The sequence below is a fragment of the Takifugu rubripes genome, chromosome 9 (assembly GCF_901000725.2).
Source record: "Takifugu rubripes chromosome 9, fTakRub1.2, whole genome shotgun sequence".
In the NCBI taxonomy this organism is placed as follows: Eukaryota; Metazoa; Chordata; class Actinopteri; order Tetraodontiformes; family Tetraodontidae; genus Takifugu; species Takifugu rubripes.
The window spans coordinates 5,683,547-5,709,049 of NC_042293.1; the positions used below are offsets into that span (position 1 = coordinate 5,683,547).

Below are 25,503 nucleotides of genomic sequence, written 5' to 3' on the forward strand. Positions count from 1 at the left end.
CGGTGTATCACTCCAGCCATCTCTGGTGCGTTTCCAAATGTTTAGTTGCTGCCTGAACACTTTGGTACGTAACTATTCTATATGTTGTGCTGTATGAAGTCCAGCACCTGAAGAGAAAAATACTTTTTGTCAATAAAAATTTGAAAATAAATGTTGCTCAAAGCAACAAAATGGCATACAGTCAGGAGGATAAAAGAAACACCGATATATACACATCCAAAAGTGAGGCGCAGTTTTCCTGGCAACAGGTGAGATTGTAGCAAAAATATGCAGTTTAACGCTTAAATCGTAGACCAGTGTCACCTACATGCAGCCCCACCAGGACATTAACCCCACGATTGTTTAACCTACGTGACGTGTCCATTTTTTTTGAAAGCACAACAAAACCAACCTGGTTAGCTTTGGTTCAACTGTGGGTTTTTACACTTTTGTGTTGTTTGTATTTTGAAATTTGAATCGTTAGCTAGCAATATCATTACTAGCAAACAAACATGTTCGTGCAGTGAAACTTCTTCGGAGAAAATGAACCAGATAAGCGTAAAAAGGAAGATGAGGTCATTGATCCGTGAATTGGGACATTAGAGCCAATCTGATCGGCAGAAATCCAAGATATGACTTTACTAACATTTACTTGACATTTCTGTCTTGCTGGCATTAAAATGCTGCTTTGTCTGTGAGCAGTTTAGATGTTTCTCATTTTTAAACCTGTAAACAAGTAAAGCTGATGAAACCTCGTGCTCCCAATGAGAATGACCTCATGACTCGTCTGATGAAAGTTTAACTGCAGTTCTGCAACAGTATCACCAGATTGTCAAATCTGTGACAGGAAAATGCGAAGGACTGTGGCGGCGCGTCATCCATCTGTGCATCACTCTTCCTCTTCGCCTCCTCGCTGCTGACGTCATGGCTGCTGCACGGTTAGATGCTGTGATGATGTCAGCAGCGAAACCATCCTCGCAGGAGCACTGACCCAACACTGCTGAGAAATAAATGTTGCCATGAACTCTGGATCTGAGTATTTTTCTTCAGATTCAGGACTGGAAACATAAAGTCAGTGTTTATTTCTTTAACCTTTATTTGTCCAGGTAAACTGTGTGAAAATAAATTCTCATTTTTAATTGTGACCTTTTTCTGCCATTGTTTATTAAAATCAGAGAGAATATTTGCTACTTGGTTTATTTAACTGTCTGGACTCTTGAGTGACCATTTTATTGAGGCCTATGATTTTATTGATAAATATGGCTGTTGTATGAAAATCTGTCATCTGATCATTTGTGTGTCTCATGTTGGAAGCAGATCCAAATTAAGGTTTAGGATGGGGACTTTATGAATTTTTCTGTGAAATTTTCTTGTTCAATTTTGTTCGTACAAGAACAGGGAGTGACACTCAGGATGATGCTGGGGAGGCTCAATGGGAGTGTTTGGGTTTGCGTCACAGGACTTGATGGTGGGCAGGTTTGGTTCAGTTGGGCTCCAGAACCAAGTTGCAGCAGTGTAGCTCACGGATACATGAAGAAAAGATTTATGAAGATTCCAAGAGAGACATTTGATTGATCAACATAATCCAGTTGCTAAAACCAATTACCAGCTGCTAACTTCAACAGCCAGCACTTGAGATTCCTTTTAATAGTTATGTTCCGGAATCTTTTTCTTCAGGTTTTTGTCACATTGCAGCCGAATCTCCTACCTAGATGACAGAGTTCATCAACTAGAGTAAATGTGTATCGGATTGTTGTTTGCGAGTTTTTTTAGGCCAGCAGGACAGAGATGCAAAAGGCAAATTTCATGTGGATTTATTTGAGATATACAACGGCCACAACAGGTGGCGGTAAAGAAACACTAAAATACCTGAATTACCGAAATAAAGGTTAAATTTCCACGGGTCAGCTTTAAAATGAAGTAAGATCAGCTACTAGATGATCAGCCAACATGGTTGTGGTCCATTTCCCATGCTCTGATTGACCTCAAATGACGTCAGGTTTAGGTGATATGACACAATATAAAGGCAATTATGTTTAACACGTTTTATAGAGCACATGTCAAATGCAAAAAAGGGGGCGGGGCATTCTGAATACTGGACAGGTTCAGGCTACACAAGCCGAAAGAAAAAAAAAAAAAGCAGCAAACTTTTGGGCCTAAAAACTTCTTTAAAATAATTTAGCTAATGAATATTATAAAATCATTTCAAACAAATCCACACATGTCTAATGGTGAGAGACACTTTTATTCAAAACTACTCATTATCATCTTTATCATTATCTTCAGTTACTCCAGTAAGCCAAAGCGACACCAGTAAAGTTCCAGTTGGATGACCTTGTGTGAAAGCAGCAATAGAAATGGTTTTGATGGTTCTAGGTGAGTGTTTACATGGATAAATTAAATATTGCAAAAAATGGAATCAGTTGGTAAAAATATTTTTGGGTTCTGGAATTTTTATTAGAGAATTAAAGAAAGGTGAGAATCGTGTGGGGGGAGCTACTGCAGTTGGAACGGTGGTCCAACCCAGACCTCTTCAGCAGTACAGAACACACCCAGCTAGACTGATGGTCAGACTGGTGACACCGGTCAGAAATGTTGGAAATTCAAATCTCAAACCATAAAAGTTCAGGAAAGTTGGGAATGTTGATGCGAGTCAGGAACAAAAGTTCTTTATAGCATTCTGATTCTCCACAGCAAAAATGTGCATTATTGAGAAGAACCTGTGTGTTGTTTTCTGTTTAAGGCCCAGAGAAACTTCTTCAAAAACACAACAGTTCTCCAGAAAACCACTTCCATTTTGATAAATAAAAACCTGAAAGTCAATTTTCTCCACCCAACAGAAAAACTGTGTGTTTCTGTGAAAACCATCTGCAAGTGGGTTCATCCAGCTCAGCCCAGCTGGTCACTCTTATATCTTGTCACTCTGATCTGAGGCTCAACAAGTTCTGACATTTGTGCCGAGTCAGTGTCGCCTTTACGCTCCTGATTCCAGTGTTGGAGACCCTCTGGCAGGCTGGTGTCCTCTTCAAAGCTCCCCGTCCCTTCCACAAATTCCTCATATGTCGACTTCTCCTCAAAAGGTCGTGGACCCAGAAGCTCGACCATGTCCATCTTGTCCAGAACTTCCTTCTCTAAGAGGCGCGTCCCCACCTGAAAGACAGAAGTTTTTATTCAGGGAACAGCTGCTGGAGCAGCAGCGCACATGGAAACAATCTTGTCTCATCTTTTTGAGGAGTGAATCCAAATTCTTTTACAAGTGTAACATTTACAAGTGTAGCGGTAACAAGGGTGTGAGTGAAAGGTTCTGTTTATGGAGTAGGTGTGTGTGTGTGTAGGTCTGTACTGTCATCCAGTAGAAACCCGAGGGTCGGACCTCCAACAGGTAGGTCTTACCTTCTCCACCAAGTCTCTCTTTTCCTCTATCAGCTGCATGGTTTTGCCATATGCTCGGTCCACCAGCTCCCGCACTTCCTCATCAATCAGCTCTGCTGTGGTCTCACTGTACGGCTTCTCCATTACCATCTCACCCTGCCGGGGCAGGTCGAACGACACCTGCCCCACCTTCTCGCTCATCCCAAACTGCACCACCTGGTGGACAAAGGTTGTATTCTCCCAACTTCATCTTCATCAAACAACAGATCGCACTACCATAATAAAGCCTCTACTTTTTTCCTACACTTTAAACACTGCGGCTTATTCTACAGTGTGGCTTATTTATGTTTTTTTTCGTGGCGCACTATCACAACTATTGTGAATCAGTCAATTTTACTAACCCTCATCAACATGGAAAATACTAGAAGAAAAGCATATGATGCGACTTTTAAGTTAAAAGCGATCACTCTGGTGGTTGAACAAGGAAATCGAGCTGCCGCGCGTAATCTTGGCATACATTACGGTAATCAATTGCGAGAAGGTGGAGACGCCCGTCTGAAGAACTGATCCAAAGCAAAAAGACGACTAAAGCTTTTAGACGTAAACATCGCAGGTGGCCCAAGCATGAAAACTTTCTGGAAGACTGGGTCAACGCAGGCGGCCGCGGTGTTTCCGCTGTACAAATCAGACTAAAGGCAAAAGCAATCGCCACCGCGATGAAAATAGAAGATTATAGAGGTGGGCCATCGGGGAGTTTTAGATTGTTCATTGTTTGAGTAAAAAAGCATAAACAACGTAATTTGTGTGTAGCTGATACAAACGTATATTTCAAGATAGATGCATTACAGACACTGTTAAAAAAATATTTGTTTATGTTGCTAAGGGGATTAAGATGTCTGTGTAGATTCTCAATCATCCAGGTCATTGTATCCAAGGTAGTTTTCTATGTCAACTGGACTGGGTTTCTTCTCTTGAAGACATTTCGCCTTCTATCCAGAAGGCTTCTTCAGTTCAGATCATTAGCATGCAGATGGTCCACAGGGGCTATATATTTTCAAGCTCTCTCCCCAGCGATTTCAGAACTGAAGAAGCCTTCTGGATAGAAGGCGAAATGTCTTCAAGAGAAGAAACCCAGTCCAGTTGACATAGAAAACTACCTTGGATAAGCGGATTAAATTAAAAGAAAAGTTAAAAAATCCTGACGTGATGAAAATTGGATTTAAGGTCTCTGTATGAACATACAAGTGAAAAGAGTGGCTGTTGTTTCTTACCTGTCTGTTTGTCACTCGTCAGTAACTCGTCTCTTACGGTAATAAAAACATATACCGTACTGAATGTTTTCGATCTAATTTTTCATATTACTACGTGGGATACCTGCGGCTTAAAATCCGATGCGGCTTGTATAAGTACAAAATTGATTTTCTTTCTGAAATTAGATTATGCGTCTAATAATCAGGTCATCATGTTTCTGGAGCTTCGGCCTATAGCAGCATAACTAAGATGTTAACCTCAAATCAAATTAAATCAATTTTATTTATATAGCGTCTTTTACAATCAAAATAGTTTCAAGGTGCTTTCCAGAATCCCAGGGCCTAACCCCAGACAAGCAACAGTGGCAAGGAAAAACTCCCCTTTAACAGGAAGAAACCTTGAGCAGGACCAGGCTCATGTAGGGGGACCCTCCTGTTGATGGCCAGCTGGGTAGAGAGAGAGGAGAGGGGGTAGGACAGGTAGAGGAGAGGAGAGGAGAGGAGAGGAGAGGAGAGGAGAGGAAACCATGACCCAGTGGGGTGATAGAGGCCTATAACAGCATAGCTAAGATGTTAACCTAATGATTAGATGACCCCCTAAGTATGATAATTTGTCTGTCTATGATAGTAACTGGAATTAGTAACAATAAGCTTTTTCAAAAAGGTAGGTTTTAAGTCTGATCTTAAAAGTAGAGATGGAGTCAGCCTCCCGTACCTGGACAGGGAACTGGTTCCACAGCAGGGGGGGCTGGTAGCTAAATGCTCGGCCCCCCATTCCACTCCTAGAGACTCTGGGAACCACAAGTAGACCAGCATTCTGAGAGGGGAGCAGTCTATTGGGCTGGTAAGGTGTCACTAGCTTCTCCAGGTAGGATTGAGCTAGGCCTCTGAGGACCTTGTAGGTCAAAAGAAGGGTTTTAAAAATTATTCTAAATTTAATGAGCAGCCAATGAAGAGACGCCAGTACAGGAGTTATGTGATCTCTTTTGTCAATACCTGTGAGAACTCTGGCTGCAGCATTTTAGATCAGCTGGAGGCTTCTTAAGGAGTTGTTTGAACACCCTGATAATAAAGAATTACAATAGTCCAGCCTGGAAGTAACAAATGCATGGACTAACTTTTCAGCATCATGCCGCGTCAGTAGTTTCCTGATCTTTGTGATGTTGCTGAAGTGAAAAAAAGGCACTTTTAGAGACTGTTTTAATGTGCGAGTTGAAGGAGAGGTTTTGGTCAAAAGTTATTCCTAGATTCCTCACAGAGAGACTACCGTATTTTCACGACCATAAGGCGCACTGTATTAAAAGGCGCAGTCTCAGTTATGGGTGCTATTTCTGTATTTAAAACATACACAAGGCGCACCGTATTATTAGGCGCATGCTAAAACATATAGTAAAAAATGACAGAAGTAAAACAGTAAGTTTCGACACATTTATTGAACAAAATATTCATTCTTCCGCCACAAAACCAAAGTTTTCATCTTCTGTATCTGAATTAAACAGCTGCGCTATTTCAATGTCCAACATCCCGAATTCCTCTTCTTAATCATCTGAATCGGACTCACCGACCGGTTACGGTTCAGCGTTGATTTTGTGAAAGCTCTTACAATACACGAAGACGGTATCATAGCCCATGCGTCTACAATCCACCTGCATATGGTGGCATAACTTGCCCGCCACTGCCTCATAGTCTTTGTGAAGTAGTGTTCGCCTTCCGTCATCCAGCGCTCTGTCCGTTTCCGTGGTAGCCGAGAACCACGGTGAACGACGACTTCTCGTGCCCCGTTGTGCGTATCGCCACCGTGCTGGTCCCTTTTTCTCCACTTTGTGGGTCAAAGGGATGTTAAAAGTCAGAGGGATCTCATCCATGTTGGTGATGTGGCTGGGCGCGATAATCTTGTCGCGGCAGTAGGTGCGGAAGATGGCCACCCTCTTCTGGTAATCCGCTGGCAGCCGCTGCGCAACAGTTGTCCTCGCACGTATGGAGAGATGCCGCCTCTTCATAAAGCGAAAACACCAAGATTGCTCGATTGCCATTTTCAGCCGCATATTCAATGGCCTGCAGTTTAAAGTAAGCCTCAATCATACGCGGCGCCATTTTAGGGGATCCTTATGCGTAGGTGTGCCGCTAATCGATTGGCGGAGCGTTTACCGTAGTGCACCTACCAAAGGCACACAGCAGATGAAATGGAATTTGATTGTGAAATGTAAATTGAGTGCAAAAGGAAGGAATTGAAATGGAATTTGATTGTGAAATGTAAATTGAGTGCAGGAGGAAGGGTTGAAATGTAAATTTAGGAGAGCAGATGAAGTCCGTTTGGTTCCTCATTCATTTACAAGGAAACAAAGGAGGTTCAAAGAAGACCAAGGTCAAACGACTGAGGGGGGGACGTTCTCAGTCATTCAACATCTTGCGCCAGCCAGAACACATGCTGTGAAGGCACCAAACTCTTGTGGTGCATGCAGCGCGCACCTACTGTGTTGACGTCCTGTGTCCTGTGCATGCAGCACACACATGCTGTGAAGACGTCCTGTGTCCGCGCCTCAGAGGCAGGCCTTTGGCTATATAAGATTAGAACTGTGAACACTTAAAAGAGATCTCTCCGCATGCTTCCGTCTGTGTATCCTGACCGACTGACTGGATTAAAACCATCTCCTACGCAGTAATTTAGATTAATCGTTTTCTTCTCCAAACAGCTAAAAATTCCGCGACACAGATTTTGGAACTCAGTCCACACACAAGGCGCACCATATTATAAGGCACACCGTCGATTTTTGAGAAAATCTCAGTGTTTTAGGTGCGCCTTATAGTCGTGAAAATACGGTAGATGCTAAGGAGATACCATTGAGAGTGCTCATGTGATCTAATCTATCCCTGAGAGGTTCAGGACCAAACACCATGACCTCAGTTTTTCCTGAGATAAGGAGGAGGAAATTTGAAGACATCCAAGACTTTATGTCTTTAAGACAGGTCTGAAGCTTCACTACCTTCTCTGTCTCCTCTGGTTTCATGGATAAATAAAGCTGAGTGTCATCAGCATAAAAATGAAAATTTATTCCATGCTGCCGAATAATGTTTCCTAAGGGAAGCATGAAAAGGATTGGTCCAAGTACAGAATCTTGTGGAACTCCATGGCTAACCCTGCTGTATGAAGAGGGAACGCCATGGACATGAGCAAACTGGTATCTATCAGATACATACGATCGAAACCAGTCTAGTTCTGTCCCTTTAATCCCAATCATATGTTCCAGTCTCTGTAACAGGATGCTGTGATCAACTGTATCAAAAGCAGCACTGATGTTGATGAGCTTATTGTTACTAATTCTAGCTTATTGTTACTAATTCTGTAGTTCTAGTTACTATTATAGACAGATAAATTATCATACTTAGGGGGTCGTCAAATCATTAGGTTAACATCTTAGCTATGCTGTTATAGGCCAAGGCTGCTGGGGTCCGGAAACATGATCACCTGACAGGCCTCTGTCACCCCCCCACTAGGTCATGGCTTCCTCTCCTCTCCTCTCCTCTCCTTTCCTCCTCCTCCTCATCAAGCAGACTAGTTATGCTGATTCTTGTGTAGTTTTTCTGCTCCCCCCCCCCACCACTTCTGTACTCATTTACAGGTATCGCCGCCTTCGGAGGTGCATGATGACCTCCGGCCCCGCTGACCCACTCGCCTGGCGGCATGTATAAATAGTGTATTTTTGTATGTGTTTCTGTGCTCTGATGATCACTAAAGAACAATTGATCTGGTCCAGGATATATCTGCCTATCATTGGTAAAACATCCACCAACAGGTGTGTTGGGATGGGATCTAAAAGACACGTGGTGGTCTTGGATTTATAAATTAGCGATGACGCCTCAGAAAAATATATAGGGCTGAAGGAGTTTAAGGGCTTGTTGGAGAACCTGTATGTTCCCACAGTCAGCACATCTGGTGATGGTCCAGTTGTTGGGATGGCCTGGTTAGCTTTTTCTCTAAGCTAGAACTTTATCAGTGAAGAAGCTCATGAAGTCTTCACCACTAAGGGAAGAAGGAATATGTCGATCTAAAACTCTGTGACTCTTGGTCAATTTGGCCACAGTGCTAAAAAGAAACCTGGGGTTGTTCTTATTTTCCTCAATTAAAGAAAAATAAGCTGTTCTAGCCTTACAGGGGGCCTTTTTGTGAACTGCCAGACAGTTTTTCCAGGCTAAATGGTAGCTATCTATTTTACAAGAATACCACTTCCTTTCTAGTCTTCGCACTTTCTGCTTGAGGGTCCTAATGTGTGAATTATACCAGGTGGAGCACCTCCTCTGATTTACTATTTTCTTTTTCAGGGGGGTAACAGAATCAAGCGTGATTTTCAATGAGACTACGGCACCTTCAACAACAGAGTTGACCAGGATGACTAAAGTTCTGCTGTGTGCGAGTGGTCTACCTGAGCATACGCAGACTGTGTCACCTTCTTCAGGTCATCCTGAGCTCCAGTTGTGATCCTGTGGAAGAAGAGCTGTTCGGCCACACGGCCCCCCAACATCATGCACATCCTGTCGAACAGCTGCTCCCGACTGTAAAGGTACTGCTCTCTGGGCAGGTACTGAGCGTAACCAAGACCCTTCCCCCGTGGGATGATAGACACCTGAACACACACACACACACACACATACACACACACACACTTAGAGCTGAGCAGCCACAAATCAGAACAGACAGAATGACATGACACTCTCAGAATGCTGGTTTACTTGTGGTTCCAAGTCTCTAAAGGTAGAATGGGGGCTGAGCATTTAGCTATCAGTCCCCCCTGCTGTGGAACAAGCTCCCTGTCCAGGTACGGGAGGCTGACTCTATCTCTACTTTTAAGATTAGACTTAAGACTTTTCTCTTTGAAAATGCTTATTGTCAGTAATTCTGTGGTTCCAGTTATTATGCTAGACCGACTAATTATCATATTTAGAGGGTCGTCTAATTATTAGGGTTAACATCTTAGTTATGCTGCCGAGGCTGCCAGGGTCCATAAACATGATCACCTGACAGGCCTCTGTCACCCATTCACAGCATTCTCTCCTCCACTCTCCGAGTAGATCATTGATGATGTTATTTCTTGTGTAGTTTTTCTGCTTCTCTCCCCCTCTCTCAGAGACTTTAGCAGCTAAAGTCTCTGAGATGAGACCAGTCTCTGTTGACAGAATGTCCAGTGGCTCAATCACAACAGGACAGGCAGGAACGTCAACATCATGGGCTAATTTAACAGGACTCCCTGTGATGCCTTTCATATTGTAGGCGAGCCGCGTCGTCCTGCTAATTTTCTGGGATACCTGTAGATTCTACAGGTATCGCCGCCTTAATAGCTATATGCTGACCTACTGACCTCTGATCCCGCTGACCCACTCAACTCTATACCAGCAGTTTGTTATAATTAATGTATTTCCATGATCTCTGCCTATTCTCTCCTCTACCTGTCCTCCCCTTCTCCTCCCTCTCTACCCAGCCGGCCATCAGCAGGAGGATCCCCCTAAATCAGCCTGGTGCTGCTCAAGGTTTCTTCCTGTTAACAGGGAGTTTTTCCTTGCCACTGTTCTTGTTGGGGGTCAGGCCCTGGGATTCTGTAAAGTGCTTAGAAACAATTTTGATTGTAACAGACACGATCGATCGCTCGATTGATTGATTGAAGTCAGACCTTAAGTAGTGGGTCGGCATGCTGCAAGAACCAGCCCACAACTGCATGACCAGCCTCGTGATATGCTACAGTCGTTTTCTCTGTGAGATGCAAGACTTGGGTCTTCTTCTCCAGACCTGAAACCCAATAGGGGAAAAAAAGTCAGATCTAGATGACACAGGTGAAAATAACCAGAACAATTTATGATATAACAGACCTCCGATGACACGTTCAATGGCCTGTTCGAAGTGTTTGGCACTCACAGATGCATTTAGGTGTCTTGCAGCAATGAGTGCTGCCTCGTTACAGACGTTAGCAATGTCAGCTCCTAAGTAAAATGATTTTAAAAGCTTAGATTAACATTTGGGTAAAGTCACGATTACTGATCAGCTGTGAAATCAACTCAAAAAAGTCAGTTTTGACATTTCTGCAACAATTTAATCGATTTCCTGACCATGACTGAATTCCTTTGACTAAAGGAGCTCCTCCAATTTATTGATGAATGTGTCCATGGAAACACTACTGCTGCCCCAAAGTAACTCATCACCCATCCTCTTGATCCCACTGCTTACATTTGTGCTACTATGATTACATAGTGAGACCAATGTGAATAACTGACTAGCTTTACAGTTCTAAACTACCTGGAACACTACCAACTACCAGAGCAGAGCTGTGGAGAGGGAAGGAAGAGGGATAAAAAAATGATAGAAGGAGAGAGGAGAGATGAGAGAGAAGGCCAAAGATAAGTGCTGTTAGGAGAACAGGTGCTCTCAGAAGAGCTGTGTCTTCAAGAGCTTTTTGAAGGTAGGTAGAGAGTAACTCCAGCTAATGATCATCTACACTGAGGCATGTCTGTGGAATGCTTTTATAGGATATTGCAGCTTTATATGTATCAATGGATGTAGCATTTTACAGTCAGATGCAAGTAAAATCTGTTGCTAGTCTGGGTCAAAACGAACATCACATACCAGTGAATCCTGGAGTGGCAGCAGCCATTTTCCTGGCCAGAGCATCTTTGTCCATGCTGGGATCCAGTTTGAGCACCCGTAGGTGAACTTTAAAGATTGAAGCGCGACCTTTAATATCCGGTGGACCTGGGAACCCCCGCAAAAAGAGCTTGCAGTTAGTGTTGTTTGTATTGTTATTGGTGTTACTGATGTTTGTTATGTTTGTTACCATTGTTGTAGATGTTATGGTTTTTACTGTTGTTGAGGCTGTTACTGTTGTTGTTATGGTTTTTACTGTTGTTAAGGCTGCTGCTGTTGTTGTTGTGGGTATTACTATTGTTGTTATGGTTGTTAATGTAGTGGGTATAATTATTGCTGTTGTTATGGTTTTTAATGTTCTCTACCCAGCCAGCCATCAGCAGGAAGGTCCCCCTACATGAGCCTGGTCCTGCTCAAGGTTTCTTCCTGTTAAAGGGGAGTTTTTCCTTGCCACTGTTGCTTGTTGGGGGTCAGGCACTGTAAAGCACCTAGAAACTAGACTGTAAAAGATGCTATATAAATAAAGACTGACTGACTGACGGTATTACTCTTGTTGTTGTGGTTTTTAATGTTGTAGGTATTAATGTTGTTGCTACAGTTTTTAATGTTGTGGGTATTACTGTTGTTGTTGTGGTTGTTAATGTTGTGGGTATTACTGTTGTCATGGTTGTTACTCTTCTTGCTCTTCTGGGAGTAGTTGATTAAAAACGACTACTGTACCGATGTATATTTGTCTGTCAAAGCGACCTGGTCTCATCAGAGCCGGATCCAGGATGTCAGGTCTGTTGGTTCCAGCCAGAACAACCACATTGGTGGCTGTGTTAAACCCTGTAGAAGAAATCATTATTAGGGTTACAGTATATCAAAGTCACATTTCAATCCTGAAAAGGGTTCTGACCGTCCATCTCCACCAGCAGCTGATTCAGTGTGTTCTCCTGTTCACTCTGACCTCCAAAGTTTCCTCCTCCCCTCTTCCTCCCAACAGCATCGACCTCATCAATGAAGAGGATGCAGGGGGCGTTCTTCCTCGCCATGGAGAACATGTCTCTCACCTTTGGAGAAATGCCAGCGTGAAACAAAAGCAGACAACAGAAACATCATCAGAACTGCAGTTGCCCAGAAACTCACTCTGGCCGGGCCGACGCCCACAAACATCTCCAAGAACTCCGAACCATTGATGGAGATGAATGGAACGTTGGCCTCTCCAGCTGTGGCTTTAGCAAGCAGAGTCTTCCCAGTTCCTGGAGGGCCAGAAAGCACGGCACCCTGAAAGAGAGATAGAGGAAAAGAACGAAGGCGTGCGTTGATTTATGATGCTCTATTCTGGACAAGCAAAGATTAGATTTTTACATGTTCGTGTTGCATGTCTCTCCAGTTTGGTATGAGGTTTTTGTGATGATTTATCCCTAAAACACGTCTACTGTTTGGGTTGTTACTGATCTCATTCCTGCTTAGATTAGTTTGATCCAGAACGTGTCAAATTACCTAGACTGTGACATTAGGAACAATGAAGTAACACTCAACAGCTGACTGATCAGGTATCAGAATTTCACCTTGGGAATCTTGGCTCCAAGGTTCTGGTACTGCTGTGGGTTCTTCAGGAAGTTGACAAACTCCAGGATCTCCAGCTTGGCTTCTTCACACCCGGCCACATCTTTAAACTTCACATCAATTTTGTCCTTCATCATTTTTGCCGTTGACTCACTCAGGTTAAAGGGTCCTCCCCTTCCACCGCCAACGCCTCCTCCCATTGGTCCTCGCCGCAGTGTGAACAGCAGGAAGCCGATGAGAAGCAGGGTGGGTATCATGCTGAGGAAAAAGGAGCTGAGAATTCAAGGATTAGCAGTTGGTCAAACATCTTCTACCCACACGTTTGAATAGTTCCTGTGAAACCTACCCATCACTCTCGGTGCTGTAGACCACAGCAGGACGATCCGACGGCTCCAGGCCGAGCTCAGCATGGGCCATCTCCAGGTTTCTCTCAAATATGTCCACACTGCCAATGTTGAACCAGACATAATTCTGCCGGACAGTCAAATATAGAATGAAAGGTGACATTAAAGGACAGGAGAGTCTGAACAACTGTGGCCTCATTCTCAGCAGTAAGTGCTCAGCTGAAACCAGGTTTTTATTTAACTTACTTTACTATGTTTACTAGACCTAATCTTTAGTTCTCACCACATCAGTGTCGGCGCCCGGCTGTAGAATGACTCTCACATACTGTTTGTTTATGACTTCTAACCTTTCCACCTGGATGGGCAGACAGACATTTGCATTTACAATGTGGTTTTGACTCCACGGGCTTGATGGGTTTCACCAGGCCAGTGCCGCTTACCACTCCTCTGCTGACATAGTTATGGACAAAGTCCTTCCAGCTGATTTCTATGCTGTTATCTCTGAAGTAGAAATAGAGAAGGACTGAAGTGAGTCCAGCCGCTGTCACCAGCAGGTACCGGAAATCCTTCTCGTCCCAAGGGACGTCACCCTGAGAGACAGCAGACAGAGCTGACAACAAGAGCTCTCTTCATAGCGACAGCGGTGAGCTGTTTACACCCTTCAGCTTTTTCACATCACAGCACAGCACAACCCTAAACGTATAGAGGTTGATTTCATTTGTGACAGACCAACTCAAAACCACTGTGTGAGTGGGGTGTGAAGGAAAAAGTATGCCTTGTGTTTAAATTTTTTGTTAGTAAAATGTGAAGCATGTCCCCTCCTTTAATCCAATCCCCCTAAATCAAAAACTCTTGTTGACTCTTGCACCCGCACATTCAGACGCAAACACACAAAAAAACCTTTTGCAGACGACTCCGCCAGTCTTTTCCTCCACCTCCACCTCCATCTAAAAGTAACAGATGAATGTTAAAGATAAAATCAACTTTGTTTGATCCTACAGTGGGGCAATTGCATCATGACAGCAGCTCACTGTTATCAAAATAAGGAAAGTGAGAGCAAACCTAATAGAAAATAAAGTATAAATGAGCCATGTGTGCTGGAGCTGCAACTACATGCTCTCTGCTCAGGCACTACGATCTGCGTTACCTGCAGTAGCTGTAACATCAGTCATTATTAAATCGTTTGAGAGACTGGCCTCTGACATCATGCCTGTCTCCCAACACTTTGACCCCAAATAATCCATGTCAACCCATGAGGCACTGAGTCACAGCAAGAGAACACATCCATGAGGTTTCTCTTCATCAACACCTTCCTCCCAGACACCTACTTCATCTTGGTCTTCCATCTTCCCTCCACATATGGATTAGCGACTTCCTCACCAACCCAACCACTGCGCACAGATTGTGTTACATGCCTTTCCCCTTCCACCTCACTCAGCACGGGTGTTCCACAGGATTGTGTGCCAAGTACCTTATACCAATGACTGTACTACAGTCCATCTGGCAAGCACCATCATTGAGTGTGCCTATGACGCGGTTGTGATTGAGCTCATAAAAACGGGAGATGAGGTTTAGAGTGGATCCAAAGCCACTGTGGCTTAATGGAGCTGGTGATGAAGAACTTGTGACTTTTCAGGGCTCAGCCATTGAAAGTGTCAACAAAAAAAATTACGGTGTGGTAGTAGCAGTACAGCAGTAGAAAAGACATGACTGCAGCAGCTCAGACAGCTAAAAGGACCATTAGCTGCTCACACCCCACTGTCGTCACACACAGGCCTCTAGAGAGTGGCCCCTAATTTAAAATTTGAAGGGTGCAAGCAGAAATATTTGGCCTCACTGTACATCCATCCATCCATCCATCCTCTACCGCTTATCCGAGGTCGGGTCTCGGGGGCAGCAGCCTAAGAAGAGAAGCCCAGACTTCCCTCTCCCCAGCTACTTCTTCCAGCTCATCTGGAGGGATCCCCAGGTGTTCCCAGACCAGTCGAGAGACATAGTCTCTCCAACGTGTCCTGGGTCTTCCCGGGGGTCTCCTACCAGAGGGACATGCCCTGAACACTTCATTAGGGAGGCATCCAGGGGGCATCCTAACTAGATGCCCAAGCCACCTCATCTGGCTCCTTTCAACGCAGAGGAGCAGCGGCTCTACTCCGAGCTCCTCCCGGATGGCAGAGCTTCTCACCCTATCTCTAAGGGAGAGCCCAGCCACCCTACGGAGGAAGCTCATTTCGGCCGCTTGTATCCGTGATCTTGTTCTTTCGGTCATTACCCAAAGCTCATGACCATAGGTGAGTGTAGGAACGAAGATCGACCGGTAAATTGAGAGCTGAGCCGAAAGGCATCCCGAGTTGAGGTCAGCAGCACACCAACATCCCTATACAGAGTGTTGACAGTGCACTGCTTCCCCCTCCTCAGACGTCTGATGGTGGTCCAGAACCTTTTCGAGGCCGTCCGAAAGTCGTTCTCGAACTCTTCCCATTCCTGGGTCTTTGCCTCGGCAACAGCCGTAGCTGCACTCCGCTTGGCCTGCCGGTACCTATCTGCTGCCTCAGGAGTCCCACAGGCCAGTATGGCCCGAAACGACTCCTTCAGCCTGACGGCATCCCTCACTGCTGTTGTCCACCAGCGGGTTCGGGCATTGCCGCCACGACAGGCACCAACCACCTTGCGGCCACAGCACCGGTCAGCCGCCTCAATAATGGAGGCACGGAACATGGTCCACTCGGACTCAATGTCCCCCACCTCCCCCGAGACATGGTCAAAGGCGTCCTGGTGCCAAGTGCACATGTGGACACCTTTATGCCTGAACAAGGTGTTTGTTATGGATGTAACCTGAACTTATGTCCGTTCCTTTCCGTCGGCTCGTGGGTACAAAGGAAGACAGGTTACAAGGACAAATGACTTCTTTATTTCTTAACCAGTGAGGCAACTTACAAGGCGACTCCGCGAGTCTCTCTTAATACTTTTCCCCTGGGTTCCCTCCCCAAAATCCAGTCCGGAGGGAACACTCCCCCAGGAACCAAAAATCATTCATATCGGAAGTCATACATGTCATTACCTATTTCTAACAAAACCATATTAAATAAACTCAATAGTTGGCCATAGTTCACAACATACAAATAATAGTTTACATGGACAATCTGAGACGAGCACAGAAGTCCAATAACAAAACACCACTCGGGTTCAGATCAGGGGGGCCGTTCTTCCCAATCACACCTCTCCAGGTCATACTGTCATTGCCAACGTGAGCATTGAGGTCACCCAGGTGGACGAGGGAGCCCCCAGAAGGAGCACTCTCCAGCACTCCCTCTAAGGACTCCAAAAAGGGTAAATCTTTTTCTCCTTTGAGCATTGTTTACTGTTATATACTATTTTTTACGGTGGCGCATTGCACTCACTTTATCAGTTTATCAAGTGAATGACCTGTGATACATGATAGTCAGGTAAAGAGCCTTACAGTTGCTTTATTCATTTTATCTCGTAATTACGAGATCCTGATCTCGAAATCATGAGATAGGGTGTCTATTTTTTTAACAAGTGAATGCAATGCACCACCTGAGTTTTTACTCTGTTCTGGTAAGAGGTTTGAATTGTTTTCAGATAAATTAACTTTTTATGTTATTGTAGGTGAAGTGTCGGCTCTGCTCCACAGAGCTATCTTACATCAATAAGAGCACTTCATCAATGCTGAGGCATTATAGAGCTCGGCATGGCAATGAAGAATTGGCAGATACTCGTGAGAGTACCCCAGGTATGTTGAAATTCTCTATAGAAATTGTGATTAAAAAAAAACATGCATGCAAACAGACAGGCCCCAGGCCTGGTATGGAACCTCCAGCCCTCTTGCTGTGAGGCGACAGTGCTAACCACCGCACCACCATGTCGCCCTATGTCTATTTGATATTTTTTGTAAAAATTACAGTCATTTTATTAAGCTTTTGACAAAATATTTCCTTTTGGCTTGCAGTTCCCAACAAGCAAGCAGTGGATGAGGCAGTGGTCAACATAATCATCAAAGACTGTAAGCCACTCAGCTTTGTTGAAAATGAGGGATTCAGGGAGCTCCTGAAGCTTATTATACCCTTGTATGCTCTACCAAGCAGAAAGGTATGTTTAAGAAATGTTATTATATTTTTGTACTAACTATATAACTATATGTTATTGGTGTAACAGTATTTGTATGGTTATTTTCCAGACCATCAAGGACTTGGTGAGCCAGAGATATGAGGAGGAAAAAGGAGAAAACAAAAAAGGACCTCCAGAGCGCCGTTGCTGTTACTTTAACAGCTGATATGTGGACGTCTATGAATATGGAGGCATATCTAGCCGTTACTGGCCACTATGTGGACAAAGAAAGCCATGAACTCCATTCATCAGTCTTGGGAGTGCAGCATTTTCCTCAGAAACACACTGCAGAAAACATTGCCACAGTTAAAAGGAGCCTCATGGAGGAGTGGGGCATAGCGGGAAAGGTCAGGTGTCTTGTCACTGATACAGCAGTAAACATGACTTCATGTGCTCGAATGCTGCAAATACGGCATACCATTTGTATAGCCCATTTAATGAATTTAATTGTGAGAAAATAATGTGATTAAATCCTAACAATAACAGAAATACGCAACAAAACACAACACATTGTGATATACTTTCGATCAAGCGTGACTGCTAAAGAGAAGCTCACTCAAATACAGCAACAGCTGGGAACACCGGTCCATAAATTAATAAACGAGGTGCCAACACGATGGAACAGTACCTACCAAATGTTTGAAAGAATGACTGAGCAGAAGGAGGCAGTCTGGGTGTCACTGGCCTCATTAAAAACTGACATCACTCCACTGACTCCAGAAGAATGTCAAATCATTGAAGAGATGCTCAGGGTTCTTGCTCCTTTTGACCAAGCCACAAGAGAACTGTCTGAGGAAAAAAGGGTTTCTGGGTCGAAGGTCATTCCCTTGATGAGAATGATCTACATTGAGCTTCAACGTCAGGCCACAACAGTGACAAAAACAGCTGCTCAACAACTGGCTGAAAACCTGAGAAAGTGGCTAATTGACGCTATTTGCAGCATGGAATCACATGACACTGGCAACACTGTTAGATCCCAGATTCAAAACAATTGAATTTGTTAGTCAACAAAAGGCAAGTGAAGCGGTGAAGAGACTGAAGTCAGAGTGTGCGGAAGAAATGAGGAGCCAAGAGCCTGACCCAACAGAAGCAGAGCCTAGCTCTTCACATGGGTCAGAACCCAGTTCAGGTATGAAAACACATTTCTTTGTGTTTATTCGGATATTTCTGTGGCACTTTGTCATGTGATAATAAACTAATGATTAACTATTTTTTAGGGGACAATCTCTGGAAAACACTTGATATGGAGGTTGCAGAGACCCAGAAGACCTCTAACGCAACAGCTGACTCCATAATTGAAGTCCAACGCTACCTGGCAGAAGGAAACACACCTAGAAACCAAGACCCTTTACAATATTGGAAACGGAACCAGAAAACATATTCACATCTGCATCAACTTGCACTTAAAACTCTCTGCTCACCATCGTCATCTGTACCGTGTGAAAGAGTATTTTCTAAGGCTGGGGAGCTGGTGTCTAAGAGGAGAAATCGCCTTGGAGCAAAGACACTCCAAAAACTTTTGTTCCTCAATAAAAATTCATAAACTAATCACTTTTTTTATCTTTTATTTCATATGACGTAACAGTTAACAAAAATGTGTACATAAGTTAAAAATTGTAACTCTGACTTGTAACTCAAATTTGCTATATTTTACATACCAACTCAGTTTAGCATTTACACAAACAAGGAATTTCTTTACCTGCAATGATTTTATAACTACTGCAGGGGTCATTATTGGGTGACCAACACAGTATCAATACAGTGCCGACACAGTTTGTGTAGTGTGTCAATACACTCCTTGAGGTATCATCGTCCCATCACTAGAGGCTACCCTCTCATCCACCGGGTAAACTCCAATATACAGGCACTGAGCTGGGGAGCAACAAGAATTGCCACCCCTGCCCGTCGCCTCTCACCATCGGCAACTCCAGAGTGGTAGAGAGTCCAACCCCTCTCGAGAAGACTGGTTCCAGAGCCCTTGCTGTGCGTCGAGGTGAGGCCAACTATATCTAGTCGGAACTTCTCAAGAAGTGACATTCCATGTCCCTAGAGCCAGTTTATGCGGCCGGGGATCAGACCGCCAAGGTCCCTGCCTTCAGCCGCTACCCAAAACATATCATCTTGTAAAGTATATACCAGCATTTCCTCTCATTTTCACTGTATTACTGGGGAAGAAATTGTCAGAAAATGCCAAAACTACAAGGTTTAAGTTTATGTTTTAGTGTGCAACAGATTTGACACAACGAAAATAAGAGACGGCTCAGACATTAATTACTAAATACTGTAAAGTGTTTAGGCTGCAAAAAAAAATTGAATATGAACAACTCTGCCTACCCCCAGAGGTCCGTCTCATTTCCCCTGCCTGACTTCTAACCCTCCCCTTTTCTCCTGAATCAGGCAGCAGTAAAGTGAAGGTAGAGGCTGAGGAGACAGCCACAACCTCACAATAGGCACTGTGCTGATACATGCACTATCATTGTCCATAAAACTAAGACTAGCGTGGTTGCTAATTTTAAGGCATTAGCAAGTGTTCATTAGCACATTAAATCATTTGCTGAAGTGGACCAGGAACTTGCTAGGGTGTTCTTTTGTATTTATAACTATTTTGGACACATTAGGAGCAGCATCTCTAATTTTATCATATTTTTATATAATGCCACAATGACTTGAAACTTGAATAAAAGAAGATGGAATTAAATATAAACATTAAGATCAAATTAAATTTAAACAGTCAGATCCAAAGAAACACTCAGTAGTTTATACCTTCGAATGCATCAAATGCAAATAAATGACCAATAACTTTAATGTCTTTGATATGGACATCATCTGTTACTTCACTTGAAGGAACATTTTCTGGCAGACATTTGCTGCTTCTTTAATATGAAGATTGTAACTTCTGATAGTCCAATTAGAGGAGCTTCCCCAATAATGTCAATAAAATCAGAAAGCATATATATGTTTCAAATACAAGAATAAAATCAATTCGTTTTAATTGTTTTTTATTATTATTTCCATGTGAGCTCCAGTCCAAGTCTGCTAACCAAGCTAATTTAGATGCTCTTACCTTTGGGCTCAGTGGAGTAAAATCTACACGGAGTTGACTGGATTCTGTGACCAGTCACAAAATTGACAGAAGTCCGAAAGAAGTTCTAAAAGAAAGATCCAGAAATAATTCAATCTAACTTGAGAGTTTCTGCTGATGGACACACTGACCTCCTACAACAAACTGAACTAAAGCCCAGGAACATATAGGAATTATTCCATCATGTACTGTTGATCAGCATGTTCTGTGTGTGGAAAGAGCACCCATCTATAACTTTACAGCTTTGACCTAAATGCAGACTCAATCAAGCAGCTGGGTTTACGTTTTAACAAAAAGCTGCATCAAGGGCCGAATCAGTGCCGTGGCGTCGCTATTGTTAAAAGAAGAATCTGGCCCTCCCCTTCGCCAGCGTGAAACGGGCACAATGGTCCCAGGGCTTATGGCTCAGTTGTCATTATTAACACTGTTTAAATACCAAATACGTATAACAGTAACATATACACGAAGGTAAAGTTTAAAAAGCTGTCAGCTGACTGCCTCAACATGTGATCCTCTGACTGTCTGCTTGTAGGTTTTCTTCTGCCTCAATATGTCATCATTTGACTGTGTCCTTGGATGTTTGCTTTTGCCTCAACATGGAGTAGAACCACCACCTGTCGATTTTAATGCTTGCTCAATCTCAGGTGCAGAACCGTCAGTTGAGAAAAATCTACACACATGGAGAGCAAGTTTGAAGTGACTTAGCCGCTGCTAAATGGACGACACTTGGTCGATTAGAAAAGGCAGAACAGAACTTACCGAGATGGCGGGGATGTGGGATCCGGCTGTGAATAGCCGACATGCCGTCACCCCAGAGAGACGAACCCGGGTTCCGGCTGACCGGCAGAGAGGACAGGTGGCCACCGAGAAAAGCCTCAGGAACCGAGACATTGTACCCCAGCCCCGGACCAGGTTTAGCTTTTAAAGTACAGAACTGATAACACTTCTGATAAAACTTTCAGCCAACATTAAGTAACAGCAACTGCTGTTGATTCAGACAGTAGATGTCAACTGAAAATGACGTAAAGCCCGAAAGACTTTCTCTTCATTTACCCGATGAAAATTAACCAGAAATATCAAAAACGTTAAAATGTGTATAAAACGGTGAATTCATGAGCTTGGTCAAAACCCAGATCATTTTCACGATTTCTAGTTGGTGTTTTGGATGTATTTTATTCAGGCATCAAAAAAGTTGACCTAAGGGTCCTGAGTGCAACGCTGTTCTATGATTGGCTGCAGCAGAATTCGTCACATTGGGCGGAGACAGAGTGGAGTTACCCTGTGTTGATGGGTGATAAATAAAAGACAGAGCTGATTGCACAAACCTTTATTAAAATACATAGTTCTAGTAATTTTTCAAAGGGGGGAAAGAAGGATAGAGAATTGAGATGTAGGAAATTGAATATAATTGAAGATGAAGATTAAGATGTACTTTATTCATCCCCGTGGGGAAATTGAATTGTAGTAGCAACCTATACAAAGTATAGAAACAGAAAAGATAAATACAGATAAGATTAGAACGTTATAAGCATATATACAGCATATATTATAAGCATATATATAATATATACATAATATAATATAATATATACATAATATAAGCATATACTGTATACATAAATATAGAATAAAATAGAAATAAAATTACAACATAAACATTAGACAGTTATTGTTATTGAGTGGGTTTGGATGAATTATACAGTCTGATGGCGGACGGCAGGAATGACTTCCTATACCGTTCCTTAGAGCAGCGAGGCTGCAGGAGTCTGTTGCTGAAGCTGCTTCTCAGTCTGTCCACTGTGTTATGGAGGGGGTGGGAGGGATTGTCCATGATTGTCCATAGTTTCAACACCATCCTGTCCCTCACCACCTCGTCTAAGTTTGCAAGTCTACAGCCAACAACAGACCCTGCCTTTTTAATGAGTTTGTTAAGTCTGTTGGCATCCTTTGCTTTAATGCCTGCACCCCAGCACACTGCAGCAAAGAAGATGGTGCTAGCCATGACAGACTGGTAGAACATGTGGAGCATCCTGCTGCAAACACTGAAGGTCCTGAGTCTCCTGAGGAAATAGAGTCTGCTCATGGCCTTCTTGTAGACAGCATCGGTGTTTGTGGACCACTCCAGTTTATTGTCCAGCTGAACACCCAGGAACCTGTAAGATGAGACTATTTCCACATCCTTTCCACTAATGCAGACTGGAGAGGGAGGGGACTTGCTTTTTCTGAAATCCACCACCATCTCCTTCGTCTTGGTCACGTTGAGCTGCAGAAGGTTCTCCCTGCTCCACCTGACAAAACTCTCCACAAGGTCCCTGTATTCATCCTCCTGTCCATTCTCCACACACCCGACTATGACTGTGTCATCCGAGTACTTCTGGAGATGACATGTCTCAGAGTGGTACTGGAAGTCAGCTGTGTAGGTGGTGAACAGAAAGAGGGAGAGCACAGTTCCTTGAGGAGCTCCTGTGTTGCTCATCAGGGGGTTGGACACACAGCTCCGCAGTCTCACAAACTGTGGCCGACCTGTCAGGTAGTCCTCAATCCAAGAAACATGTTCTCCAAGAAACATGTTGCATGTTCTCCAACTTAGCCCTCAGCAGTCTTGGCTGGATGGTGTTGAAGGCAGAAGAGAAGTCGAAGAACATGACCCGCACTGTGGTGTTTAGTCTGTCCAAGGAGGAGTAAGCCCTCTGTAGCAGGTATATCACTGCATCATCAACCCCCACCTTGGGCTGATAGGCAAACTGCAGAGGGTCCAGAAAGGGGCTCACTAGAGGTCTGAGGTGTGACAGCACCAGCCGCTCCATGACCTTCATAATGTGGGAGGTCAGTGCTATTGGCCTGTAGTCACTCGGTGCCACAGGATGGGTCTTCTTCGGCACTGGGACCAGGCAGGATGTCTTCCAAAGCACTGGGATCCTCTGAAGATGAAGGCTCTGGTTGAACAGGTGCTGCAGTATTCCACACAGCTGCCTGGAGCAGCTCTTCAGCACTCGTGGGCTGATGCCGTCCGGTCCGGCAGCCTTTCTCTGGTTGAGCCTCTCCAGCTCTCTCCTCACCTGGCCAGACGTGAAGGATAGTCCTGTCGGGGGGGATGGGTGACATGTTGGAATCCATGTCGGGTGTCAGCAGGGGGGAAGGGGAAGAAGTTGGCAGAGGTGTTAGGGGCTCTGGGAGGTGTGAAGGGGACCCATTGTTATCCAGAGGAATATTGGGACAGCTGTGGGAGTGGGAGCTAGAATCAAACCTGTTGAAAAACTGGTTCAACTCATTAGCTTGGTCCACGTTCCCATCAGCTGAGCGTATTCCTTTCTTCTGGAAGCCAGTGATTGTTCTCATCCCACTCCAAACATCCCTGGTCTGGTTCCTCTCCAGTCTCTCCTCCAGCTTCTTCCTATAGGCGTCCTTGCTCTCCTTCAGACTGCGTTTCAGTTCCTTCTGTACACTCCTGAGCTCAGCCGGGTCCCCAGCAGTGAAGGCCCTCTTCTTCTTGTTCAAAGGGGCCTTCAGGTCACTTGTCACCCATGGTTTGTTGTTTGGGTAACAGCGTACCTTCTTGGTGGGGACGGAGTTCTCAGTGCAGAACTTGATGTAGTCGGAAACACAGTCTGTCAGTCCATCCAGGTCCACCAGTTGGTGGTCTCCAGGGCATCCCGCAGACAGTCCATGGCACCATCAGACCATTTCATAACAGTCCTTTTTAAAAAAAAAAATTTTATGAATATGTGAGAAACTGTTTTATTTCTACAGAAGAGTCTTTAATGAACAATACAACATAATTGCAACATAATCTTTCGGCTATATAAAATGCTCCCTTTACCATAGATGAGATAAGACGCTGTTAGATAAGACTTGTCAAATTGCACCAGGAAAAAAGAGCATGAAAGAAGCCATAATTAGACACAGAAAGAAACCTAGGAAAGAAACAAGTAAACCAGTTTTTAGCCAATGGCTTCAACGTCATATATTAGTAAATTGTTTGAAAAAAATGATAAATGAGAGGTTAATGTATTTATTAGCAAGTTAAAACATGATTGCCCCAAAGAAAAGCTCATGTAAATAAAGGGATTGAGGGTGAAGTTTTCTTTGGTGTGGTGATAAAATTGCATGGAATAGGGGTAACTGGGAAGATATTTATTTGGGTTATGGATTTTGCAAATGAAAGAACTGAGTGTGGGAGCAGAGTTAACAGTGCACTGTTAAATATGGGACACTGCAGGGGGAGAGGACTTACAGCAGAATTGCCATAAGTATTTCAGTACCAGCTCCAAGGAGCTTTAAAACAGGAGCATCAGAACTCTCCAAGGTCTAGTGATACATGCAATAAGAGTACCATATAGGAAATGTCCAGAGAAAGGGCTTGTTTTCTTTTTTAATGGACCCCAGTACACCTGAGGATTTTAGAGAAGAGAGGCCAGACAAATTAGCAAAGGAAGCAGTCCAGAGGAGCGCTATCAAAAATGAAATTAAATTTTCAGAGTCAGAGGGTAGGAGTGTTGTGTAGGAAAAGCAAAAAAACATTGGCAGCAAAGCAGAAGTCAATCAGAGGCATTTATTTTCAGTAGAAAGGAAGGTTGCATTATCGAGGAGGAGGGGGAACCAACAGAAAAGAGCAATTCACAATAACCAGGTTAAGAATTTGGTGCAGTACCTTAAACAGGACATTACACATTATGGGGGAACATTTAACTGGATAATGTCAATATTGCCAGGAATTGGAAACAACAAAAGACAAAGAAAGAAAATTGATGATGGATGAACTGGAAATGGTGGATGGGGATGAGAAGAATATTTAGAGTTATGTAGAGTGTTCAGGTGATAGGAGAAAAGTTTTTAAATATCTGATCTCCACTGGATTAAAAAGGAGAAATAAGCGAGGAAGATGACCCGAAGGTGGCAGTAAATCAACTTCCCAGATGCCAACTGCCATTAAAACCCAGAGAAGAATAAGCTTCTGACATACATAAATACATACATACAACTGAGTTTTCATCTGTTCCGTTGTCCTCTGACATGTGAATAACTGATATTTCAACACAAAATTTGTGAGATAATAAAGATGAATTGAATCACACATTATCTGAATTTTTGTCCAGATAATATAATGATTATTAATATATTGTTACTGCTTGAAATCTGTCTCTTCAATGAATTACAACAAAACATATAAGT

General features: G+C 43.6%; 2 protein-coding genes and 1 long non-coding RNA gene across 8 annotated transcripts in view; 2 read left to right on the plus strand and 1 right to left on the minus strand.

Annotated features, from left to right (window-relative positions):
• The window catches only part of LOC101076123 (voltage-dependent calcium channel subunit alpha-2/delta-4-like), a 45,947-nt gene extending 44,698 nt beyond the window's left edge, over nucleotides 1-1,249 (plus strand). The window contains exon 40 of the mRNA XM_029841431.1: nucleotides 827-1,249. Within this exon, the coding sequence (XP_029697291.1) occupies nucleotides 827-922 (96 nt within the window). The 3' untranslated portion in view covers nucleotides 923-1,249. The remainder of the gene's footprint in view (nucleotides 1-826) is intronic.
• A 956-nt stretch (nucleotides 1,250-2,205) lies between these two features.
• Nucleotides 2,206-21,506, minus strand: afg3l1 (AFG3-like AAA ATPase 1). Of its 6 annotated transcripts, XM_011607116.2 has the most exons (17): nucleotides 21,091-21,506; nucleotides 20,314-20,398; nucleotides 14,025-14,071; nucleotides 13,565-13,714; nucleotides 13,408-13,479; nucleotides 13,127-13,251; nucleotides 12,935-13,053; nucleotides 12,783-12,865; nucleotides 12,358-12,495; nucleotides 12,128-12,281; nucleotides 11,950-12,057; nucleotides 11,212-11,337; nucleotides 10,461-10,571; nucleotides 10,265-10,380; nucleotides 9,023-9,223; nucleotides 3,373-3,567; nucleotides 2,206-3,129 (listed from the first exon to the last, which is right to left on the minus strand). In XM_011607116.2, exons 1-17 carry the CDS (start codon nucleotides 21,220-21,222, stop codon nucleotides 2,869-2,871), a joined length of 2,223 nt encoding a protein of 740 aa, XP_011605418.2. In that variant the 5' UTR covers nucleotides 21,223-21,506; the 3' UTR covers nucleotides 2,206-2,868. The 6 variants fall into 6 exon arrangements, with proteins under 6 accessions (XP_011605418.2, XP_029697292.1, XP_011605416.2 ...); XM_029841432.1 differs by having other exon boundaries at nucleotides 12,783-13,038; XM_011607114.2 differs by having other exon boundaries at nucleotides 12,783-13,053; nucleotides 21,091-21,505.
• LOC115250976 (uncharacterized) lies at nucleotides 16,842-17,451 on the plus strand. Its single transcript, XR_003889502.1, has 3 exons — nucleotides 16,842-16,875; nucleotides 17,092-17,231; nucleotides 17,320-17,451. It is a non-coding gene; the product is annotated as an uncharacterized lncRNA (long non-coding RNA).
• Nucleotides 21,507-25,503: the final 3,997 nt, after the last annotated feature.

Bases quoted from the DNA above. Each gene is read 5' to 3' on its own strand.
- afg3l1 (XM_011607114.2), bottom strand. From the start codon at position 21,222: ATGTCTCGGTTCCTGAGGCTTTTCTCGGTGGCCACCTGTCCTCTCTGC. The intron at 13,480-13,564 runs GTAAGCGGCACT...CTGCCCATCCAG, and splicing joins ACTATGTCAGCAGAGGAGTG to GTGGAAAGGTTAGAAGTCAT. The intron at 13,054-13,126 runs GTAGGTTTCACA...TTGAATTCTCAG, and splicing joins TACAGCACCGAGAGTGATGG to CTCCTTTTTCCTCAGCATGA.